The sequence below is a fragment of the Pezoporus wallicus genome, unplaced genomic scaffold, assembly GCF_028554395.1.
Source record: "Pezoporus wallicus isolate ANWC-B61680 ecotype Strahan unplaced genomic scaffold, APGP_CSIRO_Pwel_v1 contig_8188, whole genome shotgun sequence".
NCBI classification, from domain to species: domain Eukaryota; kingdom Metazoa; phylum Chordata; class Aves; order Psittaciformes; family Psittacidae; genus Pezoporus; species Pezoporus wallicus.
In genome coordinates, this window is record NW_026640104.1 from 2,900,603 (window position 1) to 2,913,670 (window position 13,068).

General features: G+C 43.1%; 1 protein-coding gene across 2 annotated transcripts in view; it reads right to left on the reverse strand.

The window, feature by feature from the left end:
• GRK5 (G protein-coupled receptor kinase 5) overlaps positions 1-13,068 on the reverse strand; it is a 162,005-nt gene that overhangs the window by 24,294 nt on the left and 124,643 nt on the right. The window contains exons 5-6 of one of the 2 annotated variants that reach the window (XM_057417359.1): positions 3,954-4,054; positions 1,234-1,326 (exon numbers count right to left, since the gene is read on the reverse strand). In XM_057417359.1, coding sequence (XP_057273342.1) covers positions 1,234-1,326; positions 3,954-4,054 — 194 coding nt within the window. Of the gene's footprint in view, positions 1-1,233; positions 1,331-3,953; positions 4,055-13,068 lie in introns of those variants that run through there. The other variant, XM_057417360.1, reaches the window with a different exon arrangement.

Here is a 13,068-nt window from a genome sequence, read left to right on the forward strand (position 1 = left end):
AACTCATCTGCCATAATTAATTCCATTTGTGGAACCTGGGGCTTCTCTCAACCCAAGGTCACTGCTACCCAGCAGTGCATGTCTGCTACAGCCCTCCCAACAAGGAGCAGGCAAAGGCCCCTTTCCTTGCAAATTAACACCCACTAAGGCTGCCTGGTTATTAAATGTGCTCAGAAATGTCTAGCCAATAAATACGGTGTGAGGACCTATATGATGCATTTTTGTCTGTTTACAGTGATTTAATAATAATGATAAGTAGTCCAAGCAAATAAGTCACCATATTCAGAGCACAGCTAAACAGAAAGCCAACTGAAGTTGCTGAATGTACTTTAATCTTGCTGTGCCTAATGTAGCTGATAGCATTAAAATGGGCAAACACTTGAGCTTTAGAAGCCAAAACTGCCCCCCTTGAGTTTTGGGGTAGGTTTCTGGCTTGTTCTTTGCTTCCCTAGTGAGCAGCATCTGTTTCAGTCTTGCCTGGGCACAGTGTTTGCAAATGCAAAAGCCAGAGACTGGATGTGTATCTTAAGTTTAGCATTACAGATGCACAAGGGATAGGTTATAAAAAATGTGTAATGTGTCCTTCAATCTGCGCCATAAGTAGCTCATGGTGACAGGACCTACAGAGAAATTGGCCACAGCCATTTCTCAGATCACAGGCTTCCTTAAAGAGAGAAGGGAGAGGCTGAAGAGCATTTCTGGGTCTAGGCACACTCATATCCCTGGCACCGATCATGCTCATTGGATGGTCACAGCTGGAGACTCAGCTCACGGTTAAATTGAGTCTAACACCAACATAACCATGACTTTCTTACATGACATCTTCCTGTGGCTAAAGCCATTATCTCTTCTTGAACCTTCTAACAATGAACACTTAAAACCAAATGCTAAAATTAGGAAAGCCTTCCTGGAACTCTCTGGGAAAGCTTCCCTGGAGTATAGCTCAGGGAAATGGTGAATGAGTCTTGACAGACCATCCTGAAGGATAACAGTGAAAAGAGGGAGAGAATTGCTTCAAAAGAGGGCCATAAATGGCAAACATTAGGATGAGGCATAGGCAACGCTGAAGAAAGGCCAAACTGTCTTTACCTTGAAGGCAAAGGGAGCAAACATACTATCTCAGCTGTCAGATTTTGAGCATGTTCTATGTGCTTTGCATGGAAAGTGAAAACAAACCTTTTGTATTCATTTTTTATAGGACAAAAAAAAACCCAAACAACTTGTGACACCTACCTTTCCAACCACTTCCACTGGAGAAACCTGTCGAAGTACATGCTGTTCAGGTACTCTTGGAATGGTTCCCCACTGAGGTGGTCAAGGACAGATCTATCTCAGATGAAAAGGATATATAAGCATTTTATAATCCTGAACTTGGAGCAAAAGAGAAACAAAACAAGAGGAGAAAATCCAGACTTCTTGTATGGTGTGATCATTCTCTTTTATTTTGTACTTTATTTTACCGATGGTTTCAATCTAGGAACAAAGTGATATGTTAGACGTATTTCAGAACAGAAGGTCTTATACAAGCTGAATAGTAATATGCACTGGTTATGCTTGCTGAAAATTAACAGGGCATCTCCCACTGGCTTCAATGGACGTTCACAAAGACTGTTACTCACTAGACAACAAATTTATTTGCTTTTGTTAGTAACTGAACACAACACCCTCAGGAACTGAGCTCCTAAACTTCAGGGGATGTTTGTATCTGGATTGAAGATTTCTGTCTAAAGCCCATTTCTGTCAAAGAACGACCATAGAGGTATTATTTTGAGCAAAAAAATAATCAATGTCAATTCCTTCTATACAGTAACTGTCATTAAAATCAAGGGGCTTTGCCTAACAGCTGTGTGCTTTGTAGAGTAAAACAGAGGAAAGTCTGAACAGGGATGTGGATTTGCTTCTGGATCAAGAAAAGAATTCTTGGGCTCATGTAGTAGATGCAAAGTCTTTTGCATAATCAAAAGAAGGAAGGAATAGAAAGATCAGCCTGCAAATGCGAGAAAGAAGTATGTTGCTTGTGACAGTCAACAAGCAGCCAGAGACCAACAGACATCCCATAAGAAAGGCCAAGGGTTCAGAGCTAAGAAAAGATGGGTTGAGCTGAGAGAGCTGCCTGAGATGAAGGTGGTCACATCGATTAAGAAGGGGTTGTTCACCTGCTGGTTTGGGTTCTTGCCTTGCTTACTGGGGCTACTGCTTCCACCTCTGCTGGCAGCATTGGTGGGGACTAAACTTGGCTCTGGGTGTATGTCTGTCTTTGGGTATACAGACACTTTTCTCTCTGTATCTAAGGCTATACACACACAGCTCCAGATTTTACTGGAGGAGGTTTGAAATCCTCTCTGAAGGACCAGTCTGGTTTGGGAATGGGTGATCTATGTCTTACCCTGGGGTAGTTCTAGACCTCCTCAAACAATTTGCCATGAATAAGATAAACATGGGAAATTGGAGAGGGGCAGGAGCAGGCAGCCAAAATATTAAAGGTCAAAGCAGAAATTAGAGCTTATACATGCATACCTCCAGCAGACTGATCTTATCTATGAAGATGTGTCTGAAACTCTTCCCCATTCCTGCTCCTACAGGATAGCAAGCTTCATATTTGTATGTATGCCTCCCTTTCTTGGTCTGTGAACTCTTCCAAAATTAACATTATTCAGTGCATTTAGTAAATACCAACAGCAAGTTTTTAAAGCTTCCTTTTGACCCCGTTTCAGTCCATGTGAAATGCCCAGCATATTTATTAACAAGGTCTCAAACCTGGCTCATTTATCTGCTTGAGCTGAGAGGAAGGAATGGCTGTTGGTGAATACGAGCCTGAATTAAGTGGTGTCCAATGCTAGCCTATTCCATTCAGTTAATTAAAAGCTGTGCGCATTTCACAGAACAATAGCTGCCTTTCAGCAGTTGTTTGCTTTTTAGTTCCCCTCTTTGGCAACAACAAAGTGCATTTTAGAGGGAACTGTCAGCTTTCAAACCGATTTGAGAACTGGAAACAGGCATCAGGGGGGTTTGTGTTGAGCACAGCTCTGCCTTTGTCATTGGGACTGGCACACACAACTGGTGCGAGTTACAGGAGCATCTCTACACGACACCAGGCCAAGGCAAGGAAACTGGCTGTGTTAGAAGAGAAGGCCAGAAATAACCCACATCTACCAACGCAAAGCATAACTGGAACCCGAAAAGGTCAATGAAATGAGTCAAAACAATGAATGACAGTGGAGCGAATTTTACAAATCCCCATTACATCATCCAGGGAAAACAAACGGTGCTCAGCCAGAAACCACACGGGCCAGCGTGCGATGATCCCTCCTTTTCATATTTTCACTCGTTTATGATCTACTGGCGTGAACAGCCTCGGGTCAGTGTTCGCAAATGCAAAGTGCATACCTGGAGCTTTAGCGCATAACAGCGCAAATCGCCTCGCCGCTACAAAACCTGATAAGCCTTTTCCCAGACAAAGGATGAAATAATGCACGCTCGTTTTGAACGCCACAGGCAGACAGAAAGCATTCAAAAAAGCCCCATTCTCCTGGTGAAGATTTGCTGGAAAAGCCATGCAGAGCAAGTTTGCACATTCCTCTGTCTAAATGGGCTGTATAGCCACTTAATTTTTATTCACTTTGAAACAGAGATGTTTTCTTTGGATGCATTATCATTGTAGCTCTTTTCACACAGCATGAAATCCACGGCTGGTTTATTTGGCTAGAACACTCCGTCAAATACCTGAAACACTAAGTGCCTGTGTGTAGTGTATATAATGGCATGGAAATATTTATTGCATTTTGCTCAGATGAAATGACTTCACCGCTTGTCAGCTCTGCCTCTAGGATTATGAACATAAGATGAAGATACTTGCTTCAGGTTCAAGTGGAAATGTCTCTCTTTTACCTGACACATTCCTTACACACTGCTGGCTGCGGCTCTGAGATCTCTGGGTATCGAGTTATACTTACTTTGTACAGTGAGAGAATAGCTCTTTGCAGGGGCTGTTTTCGAGTTTCTCCTCTGTCTGTTGGATAAGATCTTGACTGACTTCAGGAACGCAGGCTGGAGACTGGGGGGGGAGAAGAGAGGGGTGCGTTATCTCTGTGATGAAGTGCAGATTCTCCTCTCTTAACATGTAAAAGACACATTCATTATTTATGCCCTGAACTGCTTCCATTCAATTCCAGCGGTTGTGTAAAAGCAAAGGAGCTTTACGTCAAACAGCAGTAAAATCGGATACCGTGGTAACTCGCTCCACATTCCACTCTATCCTCACATCGCTTTTCTGCCTTCTCCTGTACCTTCACCTCCTTGCCCAGCCTCATGAATATGCAGGGCACACTCCTTGCCAATTCTTTGAACTGCTCCCTTGCATCCCATGAAAAATGTGCTGGCCTGAGCTTTGCACAGGCCATTCTTAAACAAGAGATTTTGCCCAGTGTTTTCTCTTCACTGATGATTCATTGTGCTGTCTGAAAAAATCCATCTTTTTTTTTTAACCAGCAAAGGAAAACAAGAGCAGGGCATTGGTACTGATGGATTGCTATATAAATAATACAGGAAGATGCCCACAAAACTGTCTGGACACCTTAATTCATTATTAGAAGGACAAAAAATGATCCAGAAGTTTTAAAGTAATCATTTCAAAAAGGAACTCTGCCAACCAGGCACATAAACCCTTTTCATCCTCTCTTCCCTTTAGAGAGAATGGACATTCAGCCTCCTCAAAAAGCCCTTACCAAAGAGAGTTCTTTTGCAGCACGCCTTGATGGTTAACTTGTTTAGGGCCTTTGGGACTAATTACCTATCAAGACAGTTTTTAGGCAGTCCACATTCTTATTCATTGACAGTATACTCTGCGTATATAAAAAAGTGTATATGTGTGTGTGTACTTATTTATAGGCATTTCTCCTATTGACATGAAAGCCCCTTTACATAACCAATTGGTTTGGGGTATTTTAACAAATCCAGCCTTAGCTGACAAAATCCTCTTTCCTTGCAGAAGCCTTACACTCGGTAAGGTTCTCCATCCATGGCCATGACCACCAGATGTGCTGAGGGGGTGGGTGACAGAGCGTCATCCTGGCCAGATGTTCTTATTAACTCATCCTTAGCTGGGGATATCTTGGCAAACATTAAAATGCACTGCAGGCAGAGTTCAAGAACACTGGGAATGAGGAGAGAGAAAGGGGCAGAGGCAGAGGCAGAGCCAGAGAAAATCTCCAGCATAGTGAAAGCTGAATTAAGTCTTCTATTGTTTCCTTGAAATGTGAATGTGATCCTGATTGTGACATGGAAAAGTAAGTTTGTTCCATGGCTTACAGAACTGTCTGTGCATGCTGTGTAGTGCAGCCTCACTGTTCAACCTCCACAGACGATTTGCAGAACATGTGGGTACCTTTGGCCTTGCTGAAATATATTGTCGCTTCCTCCATATATTCCTCTATTTCCTCAGCAAAAGACAGCAAGACATCCACTTTTAATTGCAGACAGAATATATTGCTAATAAATAAGAAGTTTCAGTTTCTTTAGAGGTAGATAAGCTCAGACATTATCATAGAATCACAGAATCATCATGGTTTGTGTTGGAAGGCGCCTTAAAGACCATTCAGTTCCAATCCCCTGCCACGGGCAGGGACACGTTCTACTAGAGCAGCTTGCTCCATGCCCCATCCAACCTGGCCTTGAACACTGCCAAGGATGGGGCAGCCACAGCTTCTTTGGCAATGTGTGTCAGTGCATCAGCACCCTCACAGGGAAGAACTTTCTTGCACCTAATCTAAATCTCCCCTCTGGAAGGTTAAAGCCATTCCCCTTGTCCTATCCCTGTGCACCCTCCTCTCGAAGATGAAGAGACTGAGCTTGTTTGGCCACTGGGGTGGACATGAACTGGGAACTGTAGAACAAGTCCCAGTAATTTAGACAACTTACAGAAATTCCTAACTGCAGATGCCCATTACTAAGTCTCAGTTTTAGTTCCAGACAGTAAGTAGAGGCAAGAGCGAAGCAGTGAAATAACTAGGGAAAAAAATCCTGTTTACAGTGCTATAGCTGCTGCATGGAAATAACTGGGGAAAAAAGAAGAAACAGATAAAAAAAAGGCTTTTAAAGGACTATTCAGATTGGAACTAAAGCCTAATGATTAGCGATATGTCAATTGATTTAGGCTGGGAACCATCTGAATTAATACCTGTACTTTCTAGTGGGTTGTGTGGACAAGCTCATTGGCAGCCCAAAGCTTGTATGTGGCTGTGTGAGTCCACTGCTCGGAGCCCTTGTCATCTTCAACATCTGACACAGGGTACAGAAACACCACTGAACTCCAGAGTCTTTGTACTGCTGTGAATCAGGAGTGTCTTCTGATGTGAATAGAGTTGCATGAGTAGAATTAATACTCTAATTGATGTTATGACTAATTAAATCTAGAACTTGTTCTACATTTATAGGCCAGAATTTGGATCCAAAAGCTAAGTTCTAAACCCCATAATTAGTCATTTATACCAAGTGACCTGATTCTTAGTCATGCCAGGCAACTTCATTTCTCACTGGGAATTCATTTCCCGATGGGAGATAAGTTGCTTTATGTGTTGAAGATCATGCTCAGGCTGCATTATTGGTAATAATTCCATCAAATGTTGTCTGAGATCAAAGTACATTTAAAAAAAAAACAACTTATAAGCATAAGCTAACTTTTTTCCTAAAGAAGAAAACAAATTCTTTAAGGGAAAAGGGAGAAGAATGAGTAAAAGAAATGGTAAAACGATATGGGAAGTATTTAAAAATGGCACGAACTGTGATTCCTTTCTCCCAGTTCATGGGAGATACAGTCACCACTTGGTTTTTCCAAACCACTCACAGCTGACCTTTGAATCTCTGCTTCCTTTGAACAAACCGAGAGCAAGCTAACAATATCAAGGTAGGTAAAAACATAAATACACTGAGCTCCTCTACATGGACTAGGGCCTTTAGTCCCTTACACGGAATAAAGTGCAAACGCTTTATTAGAGCACTTCATTTTCTATAACAAAACCCCACTTTTTCCACAGGCTCATCATTTCCAAAGGTTTTGTAGGCCCTGCAAAACATTTGGTGCCTTTACGCAGCCCTTTATGGTGTTCAGGGCCGAGCAGTTGCACCATATGTAATGGAAGAGCATGCCCAACACTTTCCAGCTCTGTGTGCAGTACTAGGAAGCATTTGTATGATCCTTCCCGAGATTTTCCTTGAGACTTCATAGTTCCCACTGCTCCCAGTAAATAACCATGACTGCCATTTTCCCTGCCTCACTCCTGTGCATACCTGTAGCCTTCAAACAAAGCCAGGAACAATTAGAAGCCAAAACCCAACCTCGCCAACCTACTTTTGCTCCCCTGGAGAACAATTAGGTAGCACAAGTTATGAGTGAAAGAGAGCATTTGGATCCCAAGAGGGAAAGCTTCCAAAGGTAACGCTTTGGCCAGTTACAGAAGAGAAAGTTGCCTCTTCCCTGGAGAGATGCAAAAGATTTCTGCAGCCCTGAAGCAATGGTTATTAACACTGTTCTCCTGCTGCATGATGGGTAATGGCTGTAAAAGCAAATTCAGCTTTTACAGGGGAACAGAGACACCTTTTCCAACATATTAAATGTCCTGTGGCAGCAGGAGAGCCATACTCCATGGTTAAGACCATTACATCTGAGCGCGTGACAAAGAATATTCTGCTAACTCTTCAGAAACACCTGCAGAAGCCTGTTATGTTTCTTGTATACTTAAATAAGTACAGTCCTCTGTTTCCCTTAATGGCTATTCTGTTTCCTGAAGACAAAGAAAGTGATTCTTGAGCTCACTTACAATAATGTAAACCGGAAACGACGCCAGGCAAGTCAACAGGATAACACTAAGGTAAAGCTGATGGAACCGAAACCAGATTTGTGTCCCAAGATTCTGGCAGTGAAAGAAGTGCTTAAATTGATCCAACACAAAAATTTATCTCCTCGCATTATCCTTTTCAACCAGACAGTCCAAAAGTCTAAATTACTTTCACGAGGTTTTAATCAAAATCTCCTGTTTCCTATATCTTATTTATGGCCAGAAACTGAAAACCTTCATATAAATATTCTGCTGGCAAAGCAAGATCTCAGTTTTATGATGCCCTCTTGCTTAATATTTACGAAAAGAATGCAACTAGGACTTGGATTAGTGATCATCTGAGAAACAAGAAATGGATATTCAGTTACTTCTGAGTGCCACTGACACGGTCTGAAGAAAACGTTTCCAACTGTTAATTTGGGGTTTTTCTAATTTAAAAGACAAGAGATCCTCCCAGCTCCTCTCCCATTTCAGTAAATGGCATGAAAACAGCTGAGATGTCACACACTTGATCAAGGTTAGTTATGTTGTGTCCACAGAAATTTGGAGATCATGGTTCCTTCCACATTAAGCCTCCGAGCCTGCAAGATACTTTCCACATTTTGCTGAGAGGTTGATTGCAGCTTCTCCCCCTTCTTCCCCCGCTCACTAGGATGCAACCACTGACAAACAGCATGGTGGCTAGGTTTGAAGTGGGATGCAATACTACCCATAAATACCAGGTTCTTAGTGGAAGCTGAGTACATCGTAAGCCAAATGCAAGCTGGTCTTTCCACAGCTCTTCCTGACAGCCTGAGTGCCAGGAGACCCCTGCCAGCTGTGTCCATGCCACATCTGGTACTGCCCATGTCCCCGTACTCAGCACCTCACTGGAGTACTCAAAAGAAGCAAAATCTGACTCAGGTGAAAGCTCCCATGCCGTGTAACTCCCCATTATCTGTTATTCTCAATGTCGTGTTGCATCACTATACTTTAAAGTGGAAACTCCCCTTTGTTGAGAGCGCTGTAAGTTTTGCTACAGGCTACTTCACTCAGCCCTTCAGGACACAGTATTTGTTGGCCTTCACTGGACAGGACAGCAAGCAAATAAGCCTTCTCATAAAATCGTCTCTATACATTTGCCATGGTACTTATATTTATCTAGTAGTGTTCAAAACGTACAACTGTGGTTGAGATGTAGTGTGCTATAGGTGTTGCGTCTGAGCCTATGGAAATGCAAGCTGGCAGCCAGCTAGCAGAGAATTGCAACTTCAGTGAGCAAAAGCATTTTCCTGACAACCCAAGAGCTGGGGCCATCCATTCTGAAACTGGGGTGGGGTGAGTAGCAGATGTTTCTGTGTAACCAACTCCAACCACTTCTGATAGCCTTAGAGAACCCAGAGGAGATGCGCACACAACACCGACCTGCATGAGCAGAGCTGGATTATTGTGCACAACACTGCTTTTTCCGTGGGAAAAGCGCCCAGATTACAAAGGGAACTGAGCGGGATGTGCTGAGACTCCAGACAGATACACATGTCAACTTGGGGTCACCACTGTTTGAGAAAGCTGCACAGAGCTCATGAGAGCACCAAGGAGCTGAAGGGTTGAGAAACATGCTTGGGGAAAAAGAAATGCCAAAGGGGAATGTTGAGGTACTAGATTTGTTTAGTCTGGAAAAGTAGGAGTGAAACACTGTAAAGCTCCTTTAATATAGGAATGTTTTAATAAAGAGGGCAGGGATCAATTATCCTGCATGTTCTGCTCTGCACTGGGGGAATGATATGAAAGAATCCACTTAATTGGATATGAAAGCTTTTTTTTCCCTAACTTTTCACACATGAAGCACAAGAACAGGCATATGAATATTGTGGAATCTCTTCTCAGAGGTCTGAAAGGCCTCTGAGGTCAGACAGACATCTGTTGGTGATCGCAGTATATTTGATCTCTGTTCAGTGCAAGAGGCTTTTGAGCCCTCTCCCAGTCCTTTGTACCACTGATTTCGCAAAACACTGGACCCTGTAAAACAAAGGCACAAGGCATGGCTCTGAGAGCAGATGAGGAAGGGAGCTGGTATGCTGAGCGCTCACCAAAGGAAACCTGGAGCTCTGGGCAAAGGAATGAGTATCATCCTTGCAAATGAACAGTCCCGCGTCAAAGACGCTTGTCTCAAACATCGTTGTTTCCTACAAGAAAAGAAATAGCTTGCAGAACCCTGATCTTGAGATCAGAGAAAGGGATAGCATTGACTTCAGTCAGACTGACTCTGCAAGAAACAGAGTGAGCCCATAGTCCAGAGGTAATTCTTTACCCTTACACTGTGTCTTTCATCTAAGAACCTCAAAATATTAAGGCTTCATTGCATGATTAAGTCTTCATGAGCTAGGTGGCAATCTCATAATATTTTATAGAACAGTGAACAGGGAGATTAAGAGTTGCATTTTGCAGAAGAGTTGATCATCATCTGTTACTGAAATAAAGAAGTCTCACCGAGATAAATGGAAGCTAGAGGTGCTCAGATTCCTCAAATCAGTCTATTTATAACTCGCAATTAGCGAATAAGGAATGGAAACCTAAGAATGCAGGCTTTCATTTTATGCCAGCACTTGTCAGTGGATGTAAGTCATCACAGCATCTTAAAGCACGACTCTTCATCACTAGAAATATTACATGAACCAGAAAGATACCACACTCTTTAGACGGAATAGACTTCATGCAAACTTTTTGTTGTAAACACAACTGCTTTCCTGGCGAGCTTCAGAGAGATTCAAACACAATGAGCTATTTTAAAAGTTACTTGCATGAAACAAATAATGTGCAGCATATGTTATGTCTCAGGTTATGAAAACATTCCACAACAAACTAGCTTAAAACAATTAGAAGTGTTTCAGTCAATGCACAAAAGTTCAAGCCATAACTTTTCCTGAGCTGCCTCTGATTCCAAGCACTTCTGTCTTGATGATATGTGTGCTTTCGGATGTTGACAGCAATTTTCCAGATATAATCTACTTACAAACCTCCACACAGATCTGCTACCAGTAGAGACCTCAAAACTATGAAAGAAACAGGCTAAAGCGAGCCTGTTGGTGTGGGATGATGCATGGTGGGATGGGAAGAGTTCATACACACAAACCTGGAAATACTGGCTTCATCCAGCTGTTGTGTTGCTGCATTTGATTTGCACTCACCTGGCTGTGACCCAAGACCAGCAACGGAGAGCAATGGTTTGTGTCAAGGATGGGATGTCTGCCACATGCAATGCCATTTCTGCTGTTGCTTTTGCAGGGTCACATCATTCTCCAGATGTTTGTGGAAGGTTCAGCTAGCAGGGAGAGTAGTTACCGGGATAGGTAGCAATGATACGATCATCAGGGGTGACTGTCCTCAGTATTCTTTGAGGCAAACACTCACAAGGAGGTAAAAGGAGGACTGTAATGAGAGCAGTTACTAGAGGAGACTAGGTAGATGTAGGCAAGTCATGCTAGTAGGTGCAAACTTAGGCAAAGGCTAATTTATGCGCTCAGGTAATGCCTGTTTTCAATGGGGAAAGGTAATGGAAGGCAAAATAGAGGCCATGAAATTATGCCTCTTTGTGCCTCCAAGGCTGATCTGCTATTTGTGGCTAGAGATTCACCCCAAGAACTGGCCTGTGGTATCTCCACTGGGGTCTGCTTGCTGTCCTCAGAGCAGGAACATGCCAGTGCAAGGCACAGCCTGGGCTCTTCTTGCCCCACCACAGGGATCTGTCTGGAGCCACTTTGGGTGACTCTGATATTTCCTCACCTCCTAGCATTGGGAAGGGGCAGACCCATGGAAGCTGAGATTCACTCTGAGCTGCAGCCTGGGAAGTACTGACCATGCAGCTGGTGACTGATGGAAGGGAACTGAAAGGGGCTGATGGTGAGAATCATAGAATCATTCAGGCTGGAAAAGACCTCTAAGATCATTGAGTCCAACCAAAAAGCACAGAGGAAAGCAATGGAGGAAGAGATAGAGTGTCTTGGTGGCACTTTGATTTTGTGAAGCCTGGGTTAGGCATGTGTTTCAACCTGGTGAGGGAAAGGTTCCCAGCACTGTCACAACACGTGCATTCTCCTGACACTTTTTGTTGTCATGCACAAAAATACTGGAACATTCTTTTTTCTTGCCCTGTGTCTGATCTTATCTGTCCAGTTCTAGCTGTATACGTAGTAAACAGCCAATTCTACGCCAGGAGCAGCTGCAACACTTTAAGCAATCAACTTCTGCATTTTCTTCTTATTTTTTTTCCTACCACAAAGTCATCTGGGTCTATATGAGGCAAACCAGCAAAGCAGAAGGGTTCAGAATTCCAGGATATTTGCTTTGAGATGACAGATGTAGGAATTGGCAGTGAGGTGGACAGGGAGCATGGAAAACAGCTGTGTTATAAATAGTAATTTATCTATTACTACAGTGTGTAGACATTATACCTGAGATTGGGGGCCCGTAATGCAGGGCACTACACACACAGGTCATGCAAGCTAAAGCTTCCAAAGCAAACCAGTCTCACTGGGAATGGGAACAGTGGCCAAAGACATGAAATACCTCACCCAGGATTAGAGTGGGTCAATGACAGAGAAAACAATTGAACCCAATCCTGTTGGCTGATCAAATGGTGTTTTCAGTTTTGAGGGCAGGATCACTTGCTGGTAGCTAAATGAAGCAAATCAGCAGTGCCGACCAACTGTGGGGTTTGTTTTGTAGCTGCAAGCTGATCTGGAGTCATGATGAATCTGTTTTCCTTCATATTTCTACTGAACTATCAAAACATGTGTTGACACACAGAAAAATACATTGACTGAAGACAACAGAGCCCTCAGCTAACAGCTGAACATGTTCTTGTGCCTGGAGGGGTTGTATTAATCCAGCACAAAAGGCAACGCTAGTCACCTCAGTTCATTAACTCATTGACTGCAGTAGAGCTGATGTAGCTTCAGGCTGACTTGCTTGCTTTGGACATACTGGGCTGTCTTTTGGGCCTCAGCAAGCCCACTGGTAGGAAAAGGACAAGTTCTTCTCTAGGTTCCCAGCATTCTTCCTCTTTGGGGTACAAGTTGTAGTCTTGAACTATGCCCTTCCTTGGAGAAACATGGCAATCACTGAGGTTTCCTTTCTGACAAGTGCACGGGAAGTATATGAAGCATTTTTCTTGACTCTCCTGTTAACCAGCAACAGGGCCTGCTATCAAGCTGTACCTTGGTTTTCCTGTTCTCTTTTTGTAGCTGCTCCTTCCTAG